General features: G+C 25.8%; 3 protein-coding genes and 1 long non-coding RNA gene across 10 annotated transcripts in view; 1 reads left to right on the forward strand and 3 right to left on the reverse strand.

Moving 5' to 3' along the window:
• Window positions 1-2,281: 2,281 nt before the first annotated feature.
• Window positions 2,282-21,348, reverse strand: LOC126908444 (uncharacterized). Of its 6 annotated transcripts, none has more exons than XM_050690505.1 (6): window positions 7,948-7,964; window positions 6,388-7,215; window positions 4,978-5,028; window positions 3,658-3,714; window positions 2,558-2,652; window positions 2,282-2,440 (listed from the first exon to the last, which is right to left on the reverse strand). In XM_050690505.1, exons 2-6 carry the CDS (start codon window positions 7,205-7,207, stop codon window positions 2,429-2,431), a joined length of 1,035 nt encoding a protein of 344 aa, XP_050546462.1. In that variant the 5' UTR covers window positions 7,208-7,215; window positions 7,948-7,964; the 3' UTR covers window positions 2,282-2,428. The 6 variants fall into 6 exon arrangements, with proteins under 6 accessions (XP_050546462.1, XP_050546461.1, XP_050546460.1 ...); XM_050690504.1 differs by lacking the exon at window positions 7,948-7,964 and adding an exon at window positions 7,334-7,427; XM_050690503.1 differs by lacking the exons at window positions 6,388-7,215; window positions 7,948-7,964 and adding an exon at window positions 20,382-21,348.
• On the forward strand, window positions 9,273-13,753 carry LOC126908448 (uncharacterized). Its single transcript, XR_007704767.1, has 2 exons — window positions 9,273-9,315; window positions 13,208-13,753. It is a non-coding gene; the product is annotated as an uncharacterized LOC126908448 (long non-coding RNA).
• Window positions 21,349-22,600: 1,252 nt separating the features above from the next.
• Window positions 22,601-27,071, reverse strand: part of LOC126908445 (atrial natriuretic peptide receptor 3) — a 173,252-nt gene continuing 168,781 nt past the window's right edge. The window contains exon 4 of the mRNA XM_050690508.1: window positions 22,601-24,062. Coding sequence (XP_050546465.1) covers window positions 24,055-24,062 — 8 coding nt within the window. The 3' untranslated portion in view covers window positions 22,601-24,054. The remainder of the gene's footprint in view (window positions 24,063-27,071) is intronic.
• Window positions 24,899-27,071, reverse strand: part of LOC126908442 (atrial natriuretic peptide receptor 1) — a 154,735-nt gene continuing 152,562 nt past the window's right edge. Inside the window, exon 21 of one of the 2 annotated variants that reach the window (XM_050690497.1) lies at window positions 24,899-26,266. In XM_050690497.1, the coding sequence (XP_050546454.1) occupies window positions 26,018-26,266 (249 nt within the window). In that variant the 3' untranslated portion in view covers window positions 24,899-26,017. The remainder of the gene's footprint in view (window positions 26,267-27,071) is intronic. The other variant, XM_050690498.1, reaches the window with a different exon arrangement.

The raw sequence follows: 27,071 nt of genomic DNA on the forward strand, positions 1-27,071 counted from the left end.
TTTTTTTTTGATAGTGATTTTAATCACTGTCAGATATCATTATACTTGATCCAACTATGCCACGTCACCACTGTGCCGCGACCCCCCTGTGCTGGGTTTTTTTAATTCTTTAAAGTTGATTTTTGTGAATGTTTATAATGAAAAAAAAATTAATTTATTACCATAACTTTTAGCTCAACTTGCAAGTTTGAAATTGACATCAATAAATAGAAAATTGTATAAGAATTAAAAACATTGTATCGTTAAGATTAATATGCAGTCAAGAAATTTTATAACTTAAGATAACTTCAATAATTTTATAACTTAAATAATAATAATAGTAATCATATCCTAGTAATTTTTGGTGTTAAAAAAATTCTACAATTGAAATATCCAGAACTGAATTAATTTTAATGATTTACTTGAACTAAAAAAACCAATATAAAAAAGGTTGTTAAAAAGATCTACTCAATAGAGCATATTATAAAATTTAAATATAATTGTAAAAATCCATTGTTAATTCAGGAGAAAATAATAATCATAAATCATTTTTAAAAAATATAAATGTTGCTATATAAATAGTAACATATTACCAAAAAGTTTGAAATATTATAGTATAGTAGTAGCACACACAAATAGAGTAAAAAAATTATTAAATTACAAAGTTAAAAGATTTAATATTGTAGTTGAAACCTATCATATCAATAAATAAGCTAGTTCAAATTTCAATGTTATTTTTCTCAATTTAAAAAAGTTTAAATAAGTTTAACTTTCTATGCTATATTAATTTGATTTATATAAAATTTATGAAAATCATCGTACTCCCCTTATCAGGTATTTTAAAGTAAAATAAAATACAAAACCCAGAATATTAACACAAAAATAGCTTATTTTTGAATACAGTAGTCATTTTCACCATGAAGACAAATTCAGTGGTCAAATTTTTTTTTTCAAATTAAAGTGTATTACACAAGTTTTAATTTAAGATATACAGGGTGATTTTTTTATCATAACCCACTCAATTACTTGCAGAATAATAATAATTTAAACATTTTTTTTTTTTATTATCTTTAGTTACACATTATTCTTGAATTTTTAACTATGTAATACTTTTTAAGTTCATCCCTTATGCCTTGGAGGGGGGTCAACTTTGTTTTTTTAAATGGTAACACATATTTTTAATTTAATAAAATGTTTGAGTTTTTAATTTAATAGTAAATGGCATTTGAATTTTTAATATAACTTTATTAGCTTATTAGATATAAACATTTAAAGTTTCAAAATTTTGAGTTAATATACATGTATAATACACATGGGATTGTAAATACAGGTAGCTAATTGGATTTTTATGACATTGCTGTCTCAGTCACGGATTGTTTATTATCAATTATGATTATCAATAGATATACTTTCTGTATTGTCAGTTAGTGTATTTATAAACTCATAACAATGTGCCTTACTATAATTGATAATAACAATGCTGTGTACCTGCTAATATCGATGTTATAAAAAACCAATTAGCTACCTGTATTTGTAATCCCTTGTGTATTATACCTGTATATTAATTCAAAAATTTGAAACTTTAAATGATTATATCTAATAAACGAATTAAGTTATATTAAAAATTCAAATGCCATTTACTATTAAATTAAAAACTCAAACATTTTATTAAATTAAAAATATGTGTTACCATTTAAAAAAACAAAGTTGACCCCCTTCCAAGGAATAAGGGATGAACTTAAAAAGTATTACATAGTTAATAATTCAAGAATAATGTGTAACTAAAGATAATAAAAAAAAAAATGTTTAAATTATTATTATTCTGTAAGTAATTGAGTGGGTTATGATAAAAAAATCACCCTGTATATAAAAGTGTCAGTATTTCCGGAACAATTTCAAAAATTAAATTAAAAATGTTTTATTTTCAATATGCATGTTTAAAGTTTTGACCAACTTGTATAAAGGGATATGATCCGATTAAAAAAAAAGTGTGTTAGATGAAAGGGGTATATAAAAATTATTTATAAAGAATAATAATATTGATCCATATATTTAAAAGTTATAGCACTATAAATTTAAAAACATTTTTAAGTATTTGTATATTGTGTTATCTCTATGGTACACCTAATATAACTGTTTTAATGTTATTCATACAAAGTTTTAATTTAAATAATAATTAAGGTTTTTATTCATCATAGTTCATATAATTAAAAATAAACTCTTTCCGTCATATTTTTATATGTTGGCAAAGTTATTAAGCAATTATATAGTATAAATAAATAGATTGTAATAAAAATGTTAATCAATACAACTATATTTTTATAAAACTATTATAATATATAATGTTATTATTCTATTGTTTTAGCTTTTGTACAAATATCTTTATTTTCAATTCTTGAAAATTAATTGATGTTTGTAAATAATTGCGCATGTCTTGAAAATATATTTTTTATCGGTTTTCCTGAAAATTAAAAATAAAGATTGTAAATTTTGCTGAATTGCTTCACGATTAATAATTATTAGACTTTTTTTGTAATGGAAATCTGATTTAGTATTTAATAAAAAAATACTGATTTACTTCATCTTCATTATGCAATTTTTCTTCGATGTCAATGTTAAATGAATTTTGGTCAATTAATGTTTGATTATCATTATTTTCGTTTGATGTTAATGCTGACAACACAAATATTTAGATAAATATTTAAACAACATTTAGATTTAAAAAAAATAATAAGTTTATAATGAATCTCTTTTTTAAATAAATTGTTTTATTATTTAAAATGGTATAAAATATAATATACTTAATATAATAAACTCCAGAATAAATTAAAATATGACAGTAATTAATATTATTATCAAAAAATGTTTCATGCTAATTGTCCACATAGAATGGCTTGAAGAAAATGTTAGATGGTATTGTCATCAATTAGATATAATCAGTTTCTTTTTATGCATTGTTAGATTATACTGCTCAACTGATACCTGAGTAAATGAGATGATGTAAAAATATATATTACGCTAAAAGAACAGTACGCATTATAGTAGAATTTTTGTCTTTTTTACTTTGATTTAATGATATAAATTAATTTTTTTTTTTCATGGAAAATAGAAAATAAAAAATTATAACAAAGTTTTTTGAATGAATCTTTTTTTTAAATAAATTGTTTTATTATTTAGAATAATATAAAATAGAATTGTTTATGTGGGAATTAAGAAACATAGGTTTGAAGTTATGAAAATTTAGTATTCAATTTTAATAAGTAGGATTTTCGATTACTAGTAGTATTTTACTAAAAAACCTTAAAATGTAAAATTTTTTTTTTTATTTTTTGGCAACGTAATATCATGAAAAATATAAAATTATCAATATATTTTCGATTTTTAGAAATTTAGGGACAAGAAAAACAATAGTTTCTTATTACTAAAAATGGAAATAGGACTTTTAATACATAATTATCTCAAGTAATAAAAATATTCACTAAATTCTAAAAATACTTAAAATATGCGTCATTAAGTACCCAATTTAAACTGTAAAATTATCTAGTTACGCGGTTTTTTTATAGACCAAATATCTTAATACCAACTATTAAGTCTAAAATAATTAATAAACGAAAATTCACAAGTATCACATCTAACCTTTCAACTTATTCATGAATAAATTTTAATTGAACATTTTACCTTGTATAAGAAAGTCCACTATTTCTGCGATTCCGGTTGCAGTTTTTTTTTTTTTTTCTATAATAAAATAAATAATTACATAGGACGACAATCGTTTTCTTGTTTATAATTTTTATGTGAGTTCTGTAAGGAATTTCGTAACTGTTTCCTGATTTAGCTTAGTATTTTTGTGTATCACATTCAGTTTTTGAAATACTAATTCAAAATAATTAGTATCTAAGCAGTAATTACACAGTAAAAACAACAAACAATTTTTTCTTAAATAAAATTTATATTTTTTTAGTTTAATGTGTAATTATCCTAAAAATGATATGATCAAAAAATCCTAGCTAGAATCTACGTCGGATCTTTTTAAAATTCATATCAAAATTAAATAAAAATTGAAACGGTTTGTTATTTTTTGTTGTATGTTAATAAAACATTTAGCTGTGAAATGTTGGAATTTTCTGAAATTAGACAATTAGTTGTGTGGTAAAAAATATTTTTTTAATTGAATAAATTATAAAAAATAAAAAAATTTAAATGTTTTTTTATTTGTTGTTATGTGTTTTTAAAACATTTTTACCCCAGTCATAATTGATGTACAACATGGGCGCATTTAAAAATTCAAAAATTTTAATAAAAGGTTTGAATTCCCCTTTCCTATGACTAATAAACGTCAGTATAAATTAAAATATATCAGTAATTTATAATATTATTATAACATGCTTCAAGCTAATAGTGCACAAAGAAAGGCTTAAAAAAAAATAATGGTATTACATAGTATAGTATATATGGTAACATAGTATAAAAAAAATTATGTATATATTTTATTTTAATAAAATTAAAAAAAATTTATATTTTTTTATAATGAGTTTAACGTGTAGTTATTCTAAAACCAACAGTTTTATTTGGTTATAAAGCTGAATAAAATTATTGAAAATAAAGTAAAAAAAAAACCAAGATAAACGGGACTAAGCATAATTGATGTATAGCAAAGGCGAATTATGTATTTTTTGAATTTAAAAACATTATCTCCTTTAAAAAATTTTTAACTAATTTGATTACATATACAAAAATTTCTTAAAAGAAGTTGCTCAACTGATACCTGAGTAAATGAGATGATGTAAAAAAATATATTAAGCTCAATGAACAGTACATATCTTAGTAGAATTTTTGTCTTTTTTACTTTGATTTAATGATATAAATTAATTTTTTTTTTCATGGAAAATAGAAAATAAAAAATTATATCAAAGTTTAATCAAACTTTGTATATTCAATACACTTTACATTCTGTAAATTCTTAAGTACTACAATACATAACTCGTGTGTGATAATTACCTATCTCGATAAAATGTGGCAAATTTGATTTTCTTTTTTCCATTTTTTTATCTAAATATAAAAATGAATAAAGATATTATAATCAATAAAAAAATTGTTTCGAGATTAAATCATACACCGAAATATAAATAATGATAAATATAGTGGTTAATAAAACTGTGAATAATTTTTGCAGTACTGGTACAAAATTTGTTATATAATAATCATTTTCTTAAATGGATTATTATCTACTTTATAAAATAGTTAAATATGTAAGTTACCATATAAAAAATTAAGTTACATATTTAACTACATAATAAATAAAAATATTATTTAATTAAGAAAATGGTTAGTCAAAAACAATTTTTGAAATAGTACTTCGTTAGTTATTTACATTTCTAAATATATAGTAGTGAAGGAAGAACGCTGCAGAGTAACGTGTAACGATAAAAATAACATATACCACACTTCACCTTCTTTCTATATTTTAAAATAGTTATAATTTCCGAAACGTGTGAATTTTGTCTAGAAATATACGAAACTCTAAAATCACCAAAATTGATTTTCTTAACATAATTATTATTTTAAGAGAAATCGAATGTATAATAGATGTTATTAAAATAATCACATGTATTCCTCTATGGGCGATAGAGGATCAGATTTTCGAAAAACTTAAACCAAATGAAAGAGAAATAACTAAGGTATTTAAAAAAAAAAAAAAGTTATTTTAATTTGTTCATTTTTCAAAAAGTTTGAAGTTGACATTTTCAAGAAAATTTTTTTTTTAAAATATCGAAATTTACTAATTTTAAAAATCGTAATTTTTGGGGGGTTTTCACCATTTACATGGAACAAGGGAATTTTGTCAATTTTTAAGGCAATGTATTCATCTAGATACGCTATGTGACCTTTTAATGTATCGTTAAAAAAATCAGCCTGGCGATAGCTAAGAAAAAGTGGCGACAGATACAAAATAAAATCACCCCATCATAGCAAATTAATACTTTCTCAGCTCGCATCGAAGCTAAAAAATTAAAGTCTTTTATAATTTGAATTTTAAATTGATTTTAAAATTTCTTTTTTCTATTATGTCTAAATTACAATGGTTAGGATGGATCAGTCACTTTAATGTAGCAAATTTACAAAATATAATAAGAAATCAAATGAGTTAATTTGAACAATTTAAAAAAATATTAGAAATATTAACTTAAAAACAGAACGAAGTCGAGCTAGAAATGTTGAAAAAGTATTTATTTTGGCTTATAATACATAAGTGTTTATAATCCAACAATTAGGTCGAAATAGTTAAATTATCAATATTTAAGTTATAGAACTAATTGAACAATATAGATATGATTATTCCTTGATTGACAGATTTTACACTTAATAATAAATTCTTTATGTATGTTATTAATAATTAAAAAAACCTACTATTAATAATTTCATCTGGTACTTGTACATCAATCATCTGAGTGTCTATATTAAAATAGAAGCCTAAATCGTAAAATTTTTCTATAACAATCTTTTTAATTTCATCGTTGATATTTTTATTCAAATATTGGATTTTTTTTTCATTTTGTGGATTATGGTCAGTGAATCTCTTAAATTTTTGCAGCATTGAATCAGATTTATTTTGTTTAAATCTACATTCTTTAGATGCATTAAATATTTCAATTTCAATTTTTCTATTCTCTTCATTAAAAACACATTTCATTTTTGATAAGATTATTAAATCATTCGATAGTTCAGTTTGCGATGGAGGGTTATGAACAATATTGTTTTCAACTTTTTGTAAATGTGACAAATAATAATATAACATATAGTCATATGTTGTCTCATTTGATGGCATACCGTATAACGCATCCAATGCAATCAACGATTCTTTCATAACTGTTGCCAATAAAGTTATTTTCTTAATTATGTTCAATATTTCTGTGGTACATTCATGGGTATTATACTTTTCATCGAAAGTCTCTTGACATATGCTACAATAATGATTGACCAAAACAAATATATTTTTTAAATCATTAATGTATGCACAGCCAAGTATTAAAACAGCAGCACGTACTTTTTGATTGATCTTAGATTGTTTGACAATTTTATTAATATGATTTTCTAACGTATAATATGTATTACGATATTGCACACCCTTTATGTACGTTAATTGTTGCCATCCACTGTATTGGCAAATGCTATTAATGATTGTTGCTTTTCTATCCGTACAATTCATATTATTATTTTGTGCTTCCATAAACAGAACTGCATAGAATAATAAAACACAAATTTCAAGTAATTTAATAGAAGACATTTATAATCATACCACAAAAAAAAAAAACACTTATATTTATATATACGTATCTATAAAGTAATATTTTACCTCATTTGCTAAAATTATAAAAAAATATGTTGAATAATCGAATTATATAATGCTGCTCTAGTAAAAAAATGTTGAAAAACTCAATGTAATACTCAGTGTTGTCTTTTTACATCTTTATTTATTTAGGTGCCACTTTTATGTTAAAAATATTTCAGTATTTGTGGCAACTTAGTTTTATTTTTAAAAATATAAATCTGAATAAAACAAAACGTTTCAATTATTTCAAATCAAATTTTGTATGTTGGCGTGAATCCTATTTAATACAAAAAATGAAACAAAACCCCCTCTCGTAACTGTATATCCAACATACTACCCACGTTGAAAGTAAAGCTTTCAAGACAAACTGCTTGACATTCTCAATTGAAAATTAAACCAAAATCTATCTTAAAACTAAAATGAAAAATATGTCCATGGTTATTTTAGAAGACTATTAAGGAAATCGGGAAGGAGCAGAATAAATATAAAACATGTTAGATATCGTAACACGTAATATATCGGTATTTTTTCATGTTATCGATATTGTCTCGTTAATCAAATTTCAGATATTAAATAAATATTATACTTAACGATGGCGTATCATTTATTTAAAATATACCTAAGACTCCATCAATTACCTTAATCGCTATGTAAATTTACCGGAATTCCTCGACGTGCTACAAACAGATCAAGAGCGACAAGAAAGGCGCCCGAAGTTAAATATGAAACGATATCGATGTGTACTGCTTTTACGACCATGCAAATAAATAACTCTATGTATACCCTAGTAGTTTTAGTGTTGCGATGGCGTCGTTCCTTTACCAAATAAGGGCCTCCATATTCTATGCCGACATCTTGAAAAGCACGTTGTGAAAGAACACGAGAAATTGGCAAATCTCCTATCATTGGGTTTGAGCAAGCGGCCTTATGTCTTACACAAATTATAAAAGTAAATATCAGCTGCCTTACGGCGTCACGACCAGAAAATATCCAAAATTTTCTTCGCTGATACCAACGTTGATACGCTGAGAGTCTGAACAAAATAGGTATTTTTAAAAGTTTTTCGTTGATCTGTAGTTTTGGTTAATACAGTTCTTTGTTGTGTATACAATTTGTTATCTATGTTATTTGTGTTTGTGCGTTATTTCTTATCACTATTGTAGCCCTTGATATTTTCTAAAATTCGACAACTCCGAATAGTAGACTGCGATACTGTCGCCTCGGACAAACGACGTGTGTCTACGTCTAATACCTTAGCACTCATATAAAACAGTAAAAACCCATATAAATCTTCGACACCAACATGTGGAAGTTATGGCTGTTACATTGTCATTAAAAACATCAATAAAACCATTTAAAGTTGATAGTGACTCTGTAACTATTTGTTTGAATGAAAATAAACTATCTAAATGTACTAACGCTAATAGCCGTTGGTTTTCATACCGCTCCATATGAGCGCTCAATGCGTCATCATAGTTGGCGACAGAGATTAGATTAGATTTTATTGAGTTTAACGTCGGACCAAATAGACATAATCATAATAGATGAAATCAGTCGATTTTATTAAAATTTAATGCGATACAAAAGAATTAAATCAAAATTCAGTAAATAGGTTAGGGTGATTCTTAAAAATGTAATTGCGGCACTAGTTCATATTATTTATTTCGGTATTAAAGGCTCTTGGAAAAAATTTGAGAAAAATATATTAAGTTTTAAAGGACATTACCAATTAATAAATATTTTAGTTGTATTAAGTCATTTATTTTTTTATACAATAAATAATATTTATTGTATTTTCAAATTACATGATTTGTACAAGTATTGATGTAAATTGTAATCATGGTTAATAAACATTTTTTGATATTGTGATTAGTGATAGGGTAAAATTATGCGCGGCATAAAATCTAATGATAAGGAGCGCAATTGATAATAAATATCAAACTTTAATTTACGCTCGTTATCAATCGTAATTTTTTAACGCTGTGGCAGAAATTTTCATGTAAACTGTAAGTAAGCTTTTTGTTTGTAGTTATCAATTGAATGTCTTTTAATTTTAAATCCATTAATTGCGTTTTAAATATAATATATTTAAGACAATAGGTATTATCTATTGTCTTCTTTGGTTAATATAAATATTTTTTTCTGCTTAATTATGGTAACCAATAGTATATCAAGTATGTTAACCAGAAAAATGACTGAAATATGTTTAGTAGGTCAAATTTCACCACATTTAAATTAGTCTAAATTGCCTTCCAAAAAAGAAGTCTTGAGCCTTTTTTTTATAACAAAAATATCATGAAAGATGTTATAATTAAAATAACAAAAATTAATAAAATAAAAATAATGAAATAATGGGGACTTGGGTTTTTGTATAAGGTGAGAACCTGATGTTGTGGTTCTATCAGGGTCGTATGATTCGAGGGTTTAGAACGACAAAGACAAGTAGATATAAAAATAATAACGCAGTACCTCTAATTGAGGTGTAATACACTTTTGCTTGGTTAGTTTCAATTGTCCTAACTAAGAGGCAACAAAACGTCAGAGCCAGTCCACAGATTATACATTTTTCATTTATAGTTGTAAGATGCGTAATGCAAAGTATTGAGCATATTACGACAAAGCAAAAATTAGAAATTCAGCTCATCTTACCGCTGTATATGTAATGCAAATTTGGGAAAAAGCCAATGTACCCACTAGACTAAAAATACACGTAATCAAAAAAATCGAAGATCTTTTTAAAGAATGGCAAAAATTAAAGAAAAATAAGGAAAATAAGCAAAAATATCTGAGGGCCTAAAACAAAAAGAAAATAAATATCAAAAATTACTTGAATACTTATTTGATATTACTCACGCAGAAGCTTTAAATAAAATTCGCATTCCAGAAGATAGAGAATTTCTCTTATTACAGAGAAAAAAAGGACGCCTCGGTAAAATTAGTAATGTAGATAAAAAATTGACAAAAAAAGAAGCAAAGGCTGAAGAAAGACTTGAAAATTTCAAAAAAAGACGCGAAAAAGAAGAAAAATCTTTTGAATTACTCATTGAAAAATCTCATATAGTGTTGTCTTCTGGTTCAAGTGAAGATAGTGAGTTATCAGATAGTAACTGTTGTTTTTTAGGTGAACCATCAACTAGTAAAACACCTCCAATTAAACGAGGTAGAAAAATACTTTTGGATGAAAACTTAGCTACTTGTCTTGATGTTGCAAAATTAAGTGATCGGAAAGCTACTGTAGTATTAACAAATACAATTAAGCGCCATGGGTTTGATCCTTTAAAATATAATGTGAATTATTCTTCTATCCGTCGTCAACGAATACAATGTAGAGAAAAAATTGCAGAGTCATTGAAAAAAACCAGAAGTTACCCTGACTATTCACTGGGATGGAAAGATTATAGAAGATATTATTGGACATGACACTGTTGACCAGTGGCTGCGCTAGCATTTGCGGGGCCCTGTGCGACACGTGATTTGTGGGCCCCTCCCAAATTTTTTTTAAGGATCTTTTTTTTTTTTTGGTCAACCGAGCAAAATATCGGGTGGGCTAATTTGGGGTCACGTGATTTGCGAGGCCACAATTATTGAGAGATATGAACATTAAAAAAAGAGGTGCAAAATTATGCATATTCAATGCTTTTTAAAGTAGATTTTTATCATTACTACTGTTTTAACGACTTCAGTTTTCATATACAACATACAGCTAATCTATTAACCCATGTTTCAGCATCACTGTTTTTAATAATTTAAAAAAAAATACCTGTTGAGATACATATATATATACATATATGAAATATATATGTATAATACAATAAATTAATATAGTTATTTATATTAAAGTTATGGTTAAAATGACATTCCAAAATGAACTATTCTGCTTTTTTACTGACTGAAGTCTTCAATCAGTTCCTTGAAGTCTAAACTAGATGAAAGTTCATTTTCAATTGACAGGATTGCGTGGGCCGAGAGTCTGTCTTGAGCCATCGTGTTCCTTAAATAGGTTTTTATCAATTTTAATTTGGAAAAACTTCTTTCGGCTGCCGCAACTGTCACAGAAATTGTAGCAACAATTCTAAGTGCAATACTTATATTTGGATAAATTTCACTCAAATTGTTTTCTACAATATACTTCAATGCCCGTACTATCCCACTTTGTTCAATTGTTTCTTTTTTTTTTGATGAGCTTCTACTTCTACTAAAACACTTGAAAATAGTTTTAGCTCTTCAAAAAAGTCTACTCCGTCTATGTTATGGTTATTTCCTATTGATAGTGTAACTTGCAGATCTTTGCAGTTATTTAACAACTCTTCTTCAGACATAGTGGAGGAGAGGTTCATTATGTCATACAAAAAGCCAAAATTATTTTCATGGCATTTCAAAGCTTCTTGTCCGGATTTTATCCACAACCACATAAAAATAGCTAATTTTAAATCTATCTTTTGATGATAACTCTGGTGTGTCATCTGTAGCTTCATAGCCAAAGTGTCTCCTTTTCCGTCTTTGTCTTGTAGACTTAAAATTGATTTCACTAAGGCCTATTTCTTCTGCTACTTCTTTACCTGTCACTAGTGCAAACTCAAAACCCTGATCCCTATACTCATCTAACCATTTCAAGAATACCTTTAAATGATTTATTGCTGCATCTAGATTCATACTTCGACTTTGCCATATTTTACTAATAACGTGAATTTTCACCAGGATATCGTACCAAACTACTAATGAAATAATGAACTCAAATGTCGAGATTTCATTTTCTAACGAATGACATTCACTTATAAGTAACAGTCTGTGCTCTTTTCCCGTAGACTTGACAGAGCGTCACAAACCTTACTCAACTGGAACCTGACTGCTTTTACAGACTCTACTCTACACTCCCATCTAGTTTCTGAAAGAGGCTTGACTGAAATATCTACATGTTCTTTAAGTATACTCTATCTGTAACTAGAGCATGAAAATATTGTGTACAATCTTTGCAAGGTTCCAAAAAAAAAAAACCGGTACTGGTTGCTGGGCTGATCTCTGTTCTAGCTGCAGTTCTAAAGTAGCAGACACTGATTGGGGGGTTAATGAAGATGGATTTGCAGGGGTAGAATGATTATGTGCTTCAGGGCTTTCTAAACTTGCACTGTGTAATCCTAATGGACCACAAGTAACAGTTTTATTTGGAATTTCAATATCTCTACCGTTCTTAGAAGTTTCAGCTTTTAAAAACTTGGTTAATGTGTTACGAAGCTGCCCTTCAAGTACTTTCCTTTTTTCATTTCTTTCTCTTTGGGCACTTCCAGAATCATATTTTCTACCAATATCTCGATTGCGGGAAGCCATTGAAAAGTCTAACATGAAAAAATCAAATTATCTTATAATTCAAATAAAAAATTACCCTTTTTATTATCATTTATCAATAAACCATTTTTTTAATTTTTTTAAAATTTTATGAAATTAATTTTTGTTAAATATTTTATTTTAGTGATAATTGAAAAAAGTTAAATTTCATTTAAAATGGAAAATTGATTTAACATGAACCTAAAACTGAAATGAAAACATATTTATAATATATAAAACTTTATAAGTCAATAAAGAATGAACTATTTTTAATTTTATACAACATAGGGTGATCGTTGAAAAAAAAATATTTAACAATAAATAAACTATTTATTACCGTACAATGTACATGTTATATTAATTTATTTAGCATAAAAAAATTACATAATGTATAATTGCATATAGAACAAAATTGAGGAGCGTTTACCTCAAATTATCAAGTTATTTAAATGAGTTATTTAAAATTTAGCTTAAAATAATTTTAATTAATAACAATTATTGTGGTTTGGGTAGGAATTCACAATAATTGAAAAACAAAAAATATGTCAAAACTAATAAATTCTTCGCTTTGTTTAGAAGCGTTTATCATGCGATTGTACGCTGAAGTTACTTAAAGAAATCTACGCGGTCACAGAAATGAATAAGAATGACCCATCACTAATATCTGATTTGGAAATTAGTTCGCGCCAACTAGATTCCCATGATCACAGGGCTGTGATTGAAGCTTCGGTTGACCAAGACGGGGTCGAAGAATTCGAGTGTATTGATTCTCCAATGAGCGATGTAATGGAAACGCCTATTTTTAAAATAAATTCAATATACTAATAGTAGCCAACTACTTCCACAAATAGTATGGCCACCTCTATAATGCCTCAACCACAATATAAAACCTATTTTAGGGTGATTCTTATAATAAAAAAAAAAAAAAAAATTACAAATTCTGAAAGAGGGTTGGGTTGGGTTTTCCAAAAATAATGGGTAAATGTGTAATACAAAGACCCAAAAGTAAAGTAAGTCAGTAACTACTGTAAAGTTGTTTTTTGTTTAAATAAAGTATTACTTTTGCAAAAATACAAAAAAAAAAAAAAATAACCAACAACAAAAAGATTCGCACTAGCTAATGATCAACAGTTGGCGTACAATTAGTATACACGTACCTTTTCAGAGAAGAAAAGTTGGAATAAAAAGCAAAACGACTGGAGACAATAAAGTATTACGAAGGTTATATAACCGAAAACGGACGTGGAAGTGTCACGGAGATGACTAGTTCAGCGTATTATTGCGGCAGGTATTCGACGCTAGGCATTAGTTGGGCTTTACACTACGACGATAACGCGTGTGTGTAACGATCCGGTTTACATTGGGGTGGTGGCCGAGAAGGAGCTGGCGCGACCGTGGGATGTCACACGGGTGACAACGCCGTAGCCGTGTAAAGTCATATATGATTCCAATAAAGCACACCAAGTGTATGGTAGTTGTTCTCTTATTTTTATAAGTAGACATTCATACCAAAATTTATCAAATGCTAGCGCAACGTCTAAGAAAACTGCGCAACAGTACTATTTTTCTTCAAGAGTCTGATGAATCACATTAGTGACTTGATGAACCTGATCGATTGTAGAGTGTTTATTACGGAAGTCAAATTGATGGTCAAGAAAAGCTGATTTTCCTCTATTAGTTGATTTATTCTTTTAAGAAGAATTTTTTCAAAAAGCTTAGATAAACAAGGTAAGAGCGATATTGACCTATAAGATGTTACCTGCTCTGGTGGTTTGCCTGGTTTTGGCAACATTATAACTTGAGCTTTTTTTCAAAGTTTCGGAACGTATTCATTTCGCAAGATTGTATTGAAAATGTCTGTAAGATAAACAATCGCTTTTTTAGGTAACTCATTTATCATTCTCTGGCTGATTTTATCGTGAAGGAATTCAAAAAGATTAGTTTCATTAGCATCCCCTTGTGATGGACAATAATTGGATGTGACAGTAAGGACATTAGTCCCATTATTTTTTTTATTAAATTTAAAGGAACCTCTAGATTAAACTCGTCGAATCGTCATCCGAGTATTTCGCGTCACACACTCTTTAATAATTATAATTACAGCTGTACCTCCACGTGCTCTGTTGGTAGGAAGTATGGTGGTATAAGTAACATAATTTTTTATTTTAAAAAAAGTCCATGATGCAAAGTTAATTTCAGAGATAAGAGCAATATCTATATTTTCATGATGTAGAAAGTTTTCTAATTCAAGTTTTCATTGTACTAGCCCATTAGCGTTCTTTGCAATAAGCCATATGGTACGGGTCATTTTTTATTTTTACGTTTGTTTTTAAGTTTAGGTTGGTTATTTTCTAACCTTTCTAATCTTTCAGTTAGCACTGATAATGTCTCAGTGACACTAGCTAAAGAAGTTATAACTTCTACAAATGGTATTTTTTTCATTGATTTTTTTGTTCAAAAGTTTGGGGTAACTTTGAGTTTTGAATTGATGTATTAGCTACTTCAGCGTATGATACCCTGGTTGTAACATGTTTTACTGGTATACTTTGTAGTTTTTGAACTGCTGTAATTTCGACAAACGCAAGGGCAATATATAAGCGTTTTTAACAACTACGTACCTGCAAGCACAGTAGAGCCATATAACAAGACGAGATATGATGGTGGCGAAGTTGCAAAAATCATAAAAAAGATCGACAATTACTGGATGTCGTACAACGATAAGTAATCATTAACGTAATGATTCTCTTCCATAACTGGTGGTGGTAGTGGGAGTGGCGTTATCAGTCATAACAAAAAAAATGTAACAAAACGCTCTCTCGTAACTGCTTATTCAACATAGACAAGAAAAGATGATATCTGACAGTGATTAAATATACTATCATAAAAAATGCATCGTTGCAAACCTGTAGTTAGTGTCTAATTTTGAACAGTTGTTGGATTATTTCAATATCAACATCAACTAATATTTCCTTAATTATATCCTGATTATTAGTTTTATGATTTATAAGATAATACATGAATATTAAATATTAAATATATACATATTAAAGGAATTAAATTTAGTATCAAATTGATATTTAATTGTCACTTTGAATAAGTTATAAGAATACTTCCACGGCTCCTTTGCTAGTCATAAGAAGCGATTAATGGTGGTTGCGTCAGGTCGAAAGCCGGCGTAAAAACTTTTGTCAAAAAGTACGAGGAGACCTGAGTTATATAAATGAATGTTGAAAGAAGACGAGGTAGAGAGAGACCAAAATATGAGGACAGCTGATGTGGTCGTAAATGATGTGGGATATCATGTCAAGTGGAAGTTTAGGATAAAGGTGGCCGACCCCGATTAGTTGCGATTAAGAAGAGAAAAAAGAAGAAGATCAAATTAATATTCAATACTCTGTGTTGTACTTTTCACTAAATAATTTAAAAACATTTTAAAGTATTTGTATATTGTGTTATCTCTATGGCAAACGTGTATCAAAACTATAAGTATGGATTTATTAAAAAAAAAAAAATAAGATAACATTTGTAAATAAACTATGTTTATTTATGTTAATACTGTATTTTTAAATGGAAATCATTAGGAAGTAGTTCAATGTATAATATAAACATATACAGGGTGGCCCACCACTCACTGACAACTTAAATCACTTTTGATCCAGTTAATATTTTTAGCTGATTTTTTTTTTAAATAATAGTTATACGTTAGGTCTATAGCTATATCTCAATAATTAATTTTTTTACATTTTATTAAAAATATTAATTATTTTTAAATTTTAAATAAAAAGTAAAAAAAAAATCTAAGATAGCTATTTTGTAGAGTAGAATTTAAGAAAAATTTTAGTAAAAAAATATCTTATTAATATTCAGTAGTAAATATTCTGTAGCGTTTTGAAGTTTGTGAAAATTTGAATTTTCATGTATTATTTTACGGTATTAAACATTGAAATACGTATTGAGAAAAGGACAGAAGAAAACGCTATCTTTTCAATATACTTTTGAATGAGAGTGATAAGTAATAATTGCCTTATCTAATTTCTTATCATGGTATTAATGCCAAGTTTGTAATGTATACACATTATCATCATATGTATACACAGTAATCATGAAAAGATAGCGTTTTCTTCTGTCCTTTTCTCAATACGTATTTCAATGTTTAATACCGTAAAATAATACATGAAAATTCAAATTTTCACAAACTTCAAAACGCTACAGAATATTTACTATTGAATATTAATAAGATATTTTTTTACTAAAATTTTTCTTAAATTCTACTCTACAAAATAGCTATCTTAGATTTTTTTTTTTACATTTTATTTAAAATTTTAAAATAATTAATATTTTTAATAAAATGTAAAAATATTAATTATTGAGATATAGCTATAGACCTAACGTCTAACTAATATTAAAAAAAAAAATCAGCTAAAAATATTAATTGGATCAAAAGTGAATTAAGTTGTCAGTGAGTGGTGGGCCACCCTGTATATGAAATCTCTATCTAGTTTTCCAGTAAAAACATTCATTTACTTTTATAAACCTAATATAACTGTTTTAATGTTATTCATACAAAGTTTTAATTTAAATAATAATTAAGGTTTTTATTCATCATAGTTCATATAATTAAAAATAAACTCTGTCCGTCATATTTTTATATGATGGCAAAGTTATTAAGCAATCATATAGTATAAATAAATAGATTGTAATAAAAATGTTAATCAGCACAATTATATTTTTATAAAACTATTATAATATATAATGTTATTATTCTATTGTTTTAGCTTTTGTACAAATATCTTTATTTTCAATTCTTGAAAATTAATTGATGTTTGTAAATAATTGCGCATGTCTTGAAAATATATTTTTTATCGGTTTTCCTGAAAATTAAAAATAAAGATTGTAAATTTTGCTGAATTGCTTCACGATTAATAATTATTAGACTTTTTTTGTAATGGAAATCTGATTTAGTATTTAATAAAAAAATACTGATTTACTTCATCTTCATTATGCAATTTTTCTTCGATGTCAATGTTAAATGAATTTTCGATTATCATTATTTTCGTTTGATGTTAATGCTGACAACACAAATATTTAGATAAATATTTAAACAACATTTAGATTTAAAAAAAATAATAAGTTTATTATTTAACGATGACTAGTCTATTATAAATAACTAGTCTAGTATAATAAAATATAACTATTTTATTAAAAAACCCTAAAATGTAAAATTTTTTTTTTATTTTTTGGCAATGTAATATCATGAAAAATATAAAATTATCAATATATTTTCGATTTTTAGAAATTTAGGGACAAAAAAAACAATAGTTTCTTATTACTAAAAATGGAAATAGGACTTTTAATACATAATTATCTCAAGTAATAAAAATATTCACTAAATTCTAAAAATACTTAAAATATGCGTCATTATGTACTCAATTTAAACTGTAAAATTATCTAGTTACGCGGTTTTTTTATAGACCAAATATATTAATTCCAACTATTAAGTCTAAAAAAATTAATAAACGAAAATTCACACGTATCAAATCTAACCTTTCAACTTATTCATGAATAAATTTTAATTGAACATTTTACCTTGTAATAGAAATTCCACTATTTCTGCGATTCCGGTTGCAGTTTTATTTTTTTCTATAATAAAATAAATGTTTGATGGTATAACATAGTATAGTATGGTAACATAGTATAAAAAAAAATATGTATATATTTTATTTTAATAAAATTTAAAAAAATTTATATTTTTTTATAATGAGTTTAACGTTTAGTTATTCTAAAACCAACAATTTTACTTGGTTATAAAGCTGAATAAAATTATTGAGAATAAAGTAAAAAAAAATAATACAAATGGGATAAAGCATAATTGATGTACAGCATAAGCGAATTATATATTTTTTGAATTTAAAAACATTATTTCCTTTGAACATTTTTAAACTAATTTGATTATATATACAAAAATTTCTTAAAAGAAGTTGCTCAACTGATACCTGAGTAAATGAGATGATGTAAAAAAATATATTAAGCTCAATNTTATTTGGTTATAAAGCTGAATAAAATTATTGAAAATAAAGTAAAAAAAAAACCAAGATAAACGGGACTAAGCATAATTGATGTATAGCAAAGGCGAATTATGTATTTTTTGAATTTAAAAACATTATCTCCTTTAAAAAATTTTTAACTAATTTGATTACATATACAAAAATTTCTTAAAAGAAGTTGCTCAACTGATACCTGAGTAAATGAGATGATGTAAAAAAATATATTAAGCTCAATGAACAGTACATATCTTAGTAGAATTTTTGTCTTTTTTACTTTGATTTAATGATATAAATTAATTTTTTTTTTCATGGAAAATAGAAAATAAAAAATTATATCAAAGTTTAATCAAACTTTGTATATTCAATACACTTTACATTCTGTAAATTCTTAAGTACTACAATACATAACTCGTGTGTGATAATTACCTATCTCGATAAAATGTGGCAAATTTGATTTTCTTTTTTCCATTTTTTTATCTAAATATAAAAATGAATAAAGATATTATAATCAATAAAAAAATTGTTTCGAGATTAAATCATACACCGAANAAAAATAAATAAAGGATTATAATCAATAAAAAAATTGTTTAGAGATTAAACCATACACCGAAGTATAAATAATGATAAATATAGTGGTATTCATGCTTCATCTCCAGGTAATGTATTAAACTGTGAATAACTTTTGCAGTACTGGTCCAAAATTTGTTATATAATAATCATTTTCTTAAATGGAACATTATCTACTTTATAAAATAGTTAAATTACCATATAAAAAATATAAAAAATTAATTTATATATTTAACTACATAATAAATAAAAAAATTATTTAATTAAGAAAATGGATAGTCAAAAACAATTTTTGACATAGTACTTCTGAGGATCAGATTTTCGAAAAACTTATACCAAATGAAAGGGAAATACCTAAGTTATTTATATATAAAAAAGTTATTTTAATTTGTTCTTATTTCATAAAGTTTGTAGTTGACAGTTTCAAGAAAATTTTTTTTTAAACATATCAAAATTTACTAATTTTAATAATTGTAATTTTTTGGGGGTTTTCACCATTTACATGGAACAAAGGAATTTTGTCAATTTTTAAGGGGAATATCTATAACTAAATATGCTCTATAATTTTCTAACGTATCGTTAATAGAAAACAGCACCCGGTGCTAAGAAAAGGGCGACTGAAACAAAAAAAAAAAAACCCCATTATAGCAAAATTAATACATGATATTAAATAAAATTAATACATGGTATTTATAGGAATGTTATGTACGATGAATGAATGGGAGCTGGTGGTGGGGATGCGATTTTAAATATAGTACCGGTAGTCTTAGTTCTAAAAAATTGTCAAATTAAATAGAATAAAATAAAACAAAACTCACATATAATTATTTTAAAGGTCGCAGTGAAAATAGAAATGACAATAATAATAATAGCGTATATTCTATTATAGCAACCAATAACTACAAGCGTACACGTAGTTAATTTTAAAAATTAAATACCCAATACAGTAATATACTAATATTTTACCGTATGGGACGACACTGCCGGTGGTCCAAACACAGCTCGTGTGTATATGAGAACTGGTATATAATGAGGGAAACGACTTTAATGATCCCACACGACAAATATATAATAATTATTTAAATATTGCACTTAATAATATATTTTCATGTATATTATTAATAATTAAAAAAACGTACTATTATTTACTTCGTCTGGTACTCGTACATCAATCATCTGAGTGTCTATATTAAAATAGAAGCCTAAATTGTAAAATTTTTCTATAACAATCTTTTTAATTTCATCATTGATATTTTTATTCAAATATTGGATTTTTTTTTCATTTTGTGGATTTTGGTCAGTGAATCTCTTAAATTTTTGTAGTATTGAATCAGATTTATTTCGTTTAAATTTACATTCTTTAGATGCATTAAATATTTCACTTTCAATTTTTCTATTCTCTTCATTAAAAACACATTTAATTTTTGATAAGATTATTAAATCATTCGATAGTTCAGTTTGCGATGTAGGGTTATGAACAATATTGTTTTCAACTTTTTGTAAATGTGACAAATAATAATATAACATATAGTCATATGTTGTCTCATTTGATGGCATACCGTATAACGCATCCAATGCAATTAACGATTCTTTCATAACTGTTGCCAATAAAGTTATTTTCTTAATTATGCTCAATATTTCTGTGGTACATTCATGGGTATTATATTTTTTATCGAAAGTGTCTTGACATATGCTACAATAATGATTGATCATAACAAATATATTTTTTAAATCATTAGAGTATGCACAGCTAAGTATTAAAACAGAAGCACGTACTTTTTTATTGATCTTAAATCGATTGACAATTTTATTAATATCATTTAATGTATAGTATATTTTACGGTATTTCACACCCTTTATGTCAGTTAAATGTTGCCACCCATTGTATTGACAAATGCTATTAATTATTGCTGCTTTTCTATTCGAACAACTCATATTATTATTATTTTGTACTTCCATAAACAGAACTGCATAGAGTAATATAACACAAATTTCAAGTAATTTAATAGAAAACATTTATAAACGTATTTACCAAAAAACAAATATATTTCACTAGAAAGTAGTATTAAATTCTTTTGATAAAATTAGGAAAAAATATGCTGAAGATTCAAATTATACAAAAATGCTGCAGAAAAAATAATTGTTCAAAACTCAATGAATTACTTAGTATTGTTATTTTATATTTCTATTTATTTAGGTGTCACTTTTTTATTTAAAAATATTAAAGTATAGTGTTTTGAGAAAACATAGTTATTTTTAAAAATATAAATACAAATAAAACAAAACGTTTCAATAACTTTAAATTAAATTCGATATGTTGACAGGAGTCCTATTTTATACAAAAAATATAACGACAAAAATTAGCTTTATGCCTGATTATTCCGCCGAAGGAAAAAATAACTACATTATGTTATCACTTACATAATATTATCATTTTTATGAAAAAAAAAACAGTACTTACGAAACTTAAAACATTACTAAAAGAATAGGGAGAAGGTGGAATTTTTAACTAAGTACATTGTATACTGCAATATGTGTAGTATATATTTTACACATGATTAATAAATAAATGTTACATATTATAGTTATTTAAAGTGTATTTATTTTTAATTAGTTAAGAAAAGCATCATTATGTAAGAGTAATCTGAATTATAGGAAAGTACCTAAACAGTAATTTGAGGGAGACCATGTTCATAAAGATAAAAAAATTTTTTTATATTTTGAAAAGAAAGTGCATTATTGAACTTAACTAATCGCGTTTGTGTGTTCTCCTGTTATTTTTCCCGGATAGGCCTTTAGTGAAGTATTTTCTTTCTAGTTTTAAATAATAGAACTTTGATACGTGTTCTATGGTGCTTAGGGATAGATTAAGACCTATATGGGCTCCGGGACGGTTTCATAAGATGGACCACCCTATTAAAAATATCGCTACCATAAAAATAGTGATGAACAAAAAAAAAAAAACACTAGAAATACTCTGTCACTAATCATGACTAGGCTAGTTAAGTTCGAAGTGGGCCCCGGAGCATTCCCCTCCTTGACCCTCTTAATCTGGACCTGATTGTGCCACTGAGCATACGACAATACTTTATTTAAGTATTTATAGAAGTTTATTTATAAATAAACTTCTAATTTCGAGTCGGAGTCGGCAGATAGAAAATTTTTATTCGGCAAGTATAATTTAATTTTTTCTGTATGTTGATAAAATAAATTACTTTTAACACAAACATATATTCATGGCTTAAATAAATACCAATAAATGTATATAATACCAATAATAATAATAATTTGACATTTGTATGTATTAAAACTTTTTAATAGACTATATAAATTCAAAAAAATAATAGTATAAGGCTAATATGAGTCAGTTACTTCTTTTAAATTGATGAATATATATAATATCATGTTAAAGATCAATCTAATAGAGTTATTAAACATGAAGGGTGGAAATAAATAACTGGTTGCTTCATTTTCCCACCCAGACTATAAATAATATACTACAACAGAAAAGTTGCAGCACATACTTCTGGCAAAAATGTCTGTGGAATAGAATTAGGCATTAATAACATGTTCATTCATATAATATTACAAAATTATGCTAAAGCAATTACATACTTATCATAAAAATAAGAATGTAAAAATATAGACATTTTTTCTTATAATAATGATAAATAACCTAAAATTTATGAAGTTTAATTTGTGCAATTTTTTATTTTGACGTCGTCAAATTAATTAAAACATTAAACTAAAAATCACCGAATTAAACCTAAATCACTAAACTAGAAAAAAATATATTATAAATCTTTTGGTCGAAGAATAAATGAGACCTGAGTTTTAGCTTCGTTGCGAAGCTGAGAAGGTATTTTTATATAACATGTATTTACTGAAAATTTTAAGTATAATCAAATTAATTATATTTTAATACATTTAATAAATTATTAACAAAATTTGAAAACACTAGCTTATGTACATTATAACGCATAACATGTGGCCTCAATTAAACGTCTTACAAGTATACAACTTGTACACATAATAGACATTATATTTTGTTCGTTGTGTTTGAACAAATCTCTTTGTTTGATTGAAGTAAACAAAATAAGATTATACATGCAAGTGTAATATCAAGAAAATTGCCAATAAAATTTAACAAAAATTTTTTTTATTTATCATAAGTAATACAAATTAAATATTACATTTTATGAAGTTGTATTGTATCTAGTCAAGCATCATTAAAACAAATGATTCGGATAAAATTTCTATATTATGTTTCTAGTGGGTATCAATAATGTTCACTTAAAAAAAAATTTTTACAAATAGATGTAATTAAAATAAAAATTCATGTTTATGATTTATTTTATAATATAATCATTTTAATTATTAGACTATTAATAACCACAGGGTAATTTTATACGAGTCAAAAATAATACGTAAAAAATTCAGTGAAATGTGGAAATATAAAACATATTTAAATTTATATTTGATTAAAAAAAAATACTTCAATGTACTTGTATTTAATTCAATAATAAATACAATTTGGCTATAAAAAATAACCAAATAAAACTTTCTAAGAGAAAAAATATGTAGATTTTCTTACAATAATAACATTTAATTAGTTATATTAGATAAAGTATGAAAGACAATTTCCATTTAATTTGCAAAGATAAAAAAAAATGGGTTAAATTATAACATAATAATACAAAAAAGTAAATATACATACAGCAGTTAAAATAATTAGATTAATGAGAGAATGAGATCATTATACCTAAATAATTTTCCAATAAACTACTTTGATTAAATCAGTTTTATAATTGATCAGGTACCTATTAAAATAAAAAAAAATTTTATAACGTAATTTCAAAAATATAAAGAACTTAAAATATACATGTACTGTATAGTATGATAGTTGATTGTCATATTAAATTTAAAGAAGTAATTAAATTGGATCTAAAATGTTTTATTTAATGGGGAAAAAATAAAATAGGTACATTGGAGTAAAGATAAATAAAATTGGTTTGATGGTTGGAATCATATAACAAAATTCAGTTTACATTATGTAATTACTAAGTAAAATATGTAAATAAAAAAAAGAAGAAACGCGCCTAACCTAAAATCACATGATATATACACAAACAAAATACCTAAGTAGTTAAACCACACATCAATTGTGTGGACATTTACAATATAAATTACTATACTTCTTAGTATTTACGAAAATACTTATAATGTAATATAAGTTCATTAAAGATATTAATACCACAAACGTAAATAAATAATAACTATAATGGTATAATTATAGCAGAATAATTAAATATTATACTAATAGTTAAAGACATAAACAGAGATACCTATTAAAGGTGTAAATCATACAATCAAAATAATATTTTCAGTGTATCATTTTTAATAATACTTAACAAATTTGAAATGAAAGCGTTATCAAATAAATTAAACATCGTTTTTTATTGTTTCACCTAATTAAATACAGTCTAAAATTGTGGTGAAATAATATTGTCTTTTGTATACATGTTACAAACCACACAACAATGGAATATTTAAAAATCACCAAATCTTAAAATAAAAATAAGTGATTGAAAGTTATTACATAGTAATAACTATTTTTAATATTGTAGTTTCATCGTTTAAAATTATAAAATATTAATAACGTTAAGTACGTAAAAATAAATTTGGTAGGTTTACATTGAATACTTACAAATAACATCTATTTAATTTGGGTACGTTACAACGATTTTAATAGTTACAGCTAAATTTATGATTACACAATATTATAATACAATGTACATTTATCGTCAAATACGTTTTAATTATATTTCAAAAACGATTAGTTAATCGTTCAACTAATACTCTTAATTAATCTACATATAAACCCGATTTTATGCGGCAACAATAGGTAAACACCTACAACGGTGTGTCATTTTGGTTATACACAATAAAAGCTACATAAATATTTTCATTGAATCGATAAAATTTACCTACACAATCGAGGGAATGATGGACAAAGTTTTGGATAGCATGAAAAGGCCGATCACCTTAATTGCCTGTGTCTAATAATGAAATATTATAATTTTATTTACGCACACTAAGGTCAATCATTTGAGGAGGAAATTTTAAAAAGTCACATAGTGATGTACGGCTTTGTATTTTAAAATATTTCGGTTGCCGTAGTTAGAATAGCTTGTTAATGAACTAGCGCAACAGTTTTCGTGAGCGATGGACCTTTAACGCGATCAAGACTGAGTCCCCCTCCCCTCCCCTGATAAATCCGATGGTAACCGTTTCAATAGACATCATTATGATTAATTATTTTTAAGATCTATAACATAGTTCATTCTTTCTCTACACAACCTAAACAAACAATTCTAACAGCATATACTATTCCATAACGTCTTTACACAAATAGGAAAACAATATAAAATAATTATTCTATTATTTGCCAACAATAATGATTAAATCATAACTTCTATCGTATAGCACCTATGTCGTAATCATCTCTTTGGTAACGGTAATCATTTCAATAAAGTCGATACAATGTTCGTATTACAATAAATTTGGGTAATCTTATTGTAAAGTTTATTGTTACAAAGTGTTGAGCTTACAAAATATTCAGTTGACGAAGGAGTAAAGAACTGGGAGTTGAAAAAAACGATGGGTGGTACACATAAAGCAAATTTTACAAGATGAAGAAAAATAAAAGCTGCTTTGTAAAGACAAGAATATGAAAGTTATTCACATCGAAGGTTTTCAATAATTATTTTTTTCCTTATCCGTTGTCTCCTTGTAACAATGGCGTCGAAGCAGTGATGTTGTTATGGTTTGCTATATTATTAGCTACGGATTTGGAAGATCCCATACTATTACTATTAGTGTGTATTTTACTAAATGATCCAAGTATGTTGTTCGGGAGCCCAGTGGTCACAGAAGTGTTGTTAGCCGCTGCAGCAGCCGTAGCCATTTCAGCAGCCGGTGTCTTTTCACCCAAAAGCCAGTAAGTTGTTACTTTACCTTTACCCTAAAATATCAAAAAAAAAAAAAAATACTGTAAAAAATCAAGACTCGAGTTTAAAAAAAATATTGTATAATCTATCAACATAATAAAATATAAATGATCATTAATCCTTACAAAAAACCAAATTTTCATGATGACAAAATAGTGATTTGGCAAAAGTTCATTGTGTAAAACTAATGGTTTTTTGTTTAAACATTATAATATGCATCTACTACATAAAGTGAAAATCTACTTGGCTCAAACTTTACAGTAAGAATAATAATTATTCAAATATGGCACTAAGTGTTTTAAGTGTCCTTGGTGTATTTAAATTTTTTTTTACTTTCGATTGCAAAAAATCGTTATCTTTAACTTGATATCTCATCGAGTACTCTTATTCTCTATTCACTTAACACCATTCCGTTTCTTCTCATCCACTTTCATTTAAAAGTGCTTTTTCTTTTATACAACTTTTTATTTTAAGATTACATTTAACTTTCTTCAATTAAAAAAATTCTACTGAAAAAATAATGTACCTCGACTTTCTAGTTTTCATTCAATATTACAATCTAAAATCTTACTCATATTACTAGTAAAATATAAAAATAATATTTAAACCAAATATAACTTATTTCAATCATAATTTATGTAAGAACATTAAAATCAAAATACATATCAATAAGATATGATAACACATTGAAAATTGATCTACATTTAGAAGTTAGATAGAGTTAAAATGTACAATACACATTGTGTATATTATATATAATGTATAAAGCATATACAGATATACGAGTTTTAAACGAGATTAAAAAAAGTTTTTATTAAC

Source organism: Daktulosphaira vitifoliae, unplaced genomic scaffold, assembly GCF_025091365.1.
Source record: "Daktulosphaira vitifoliae isolate Bord-2020 unplaced genomic scaffold, ASM2509136v1 Scaffold_5, whole genome shotgun sequence".
Taxonomy (NCBI): Eukaryota; Metazoa; Arthropoda; class Insecta; order Hemiptera; family Phylloxeridae; genus Daktulosphaira; species Daktulosphaira vitifoliae.

What these genes read in the sequence shown, in the direction of transcription:
- LOC126908444 (XM_050690503.1), bottom strand. Translation starts at nt 21,258, where the DNA reads ATGTTTTCTATTAAATTACTTGAAATTTGTGTTATATTACTCTATGCA. An exon ending in ACCAGACGAAGTAAATAATA is followed by an intron (nt 5,029 to 20,381) that starts GTACGTTTTTTT and finishes TTTTATATTTAG; the next exon opens with ATAAAAAAATGGAAAAAAGA. An exon ending in GCCACATTTTATCGAGATAG is followed by an intron (nt 3,715 to 4,977) that starts GTAATTATCACA and finishes ATTTTATTATAG; the next exon opens with AAAAAAAAAAAAAAACTGCA.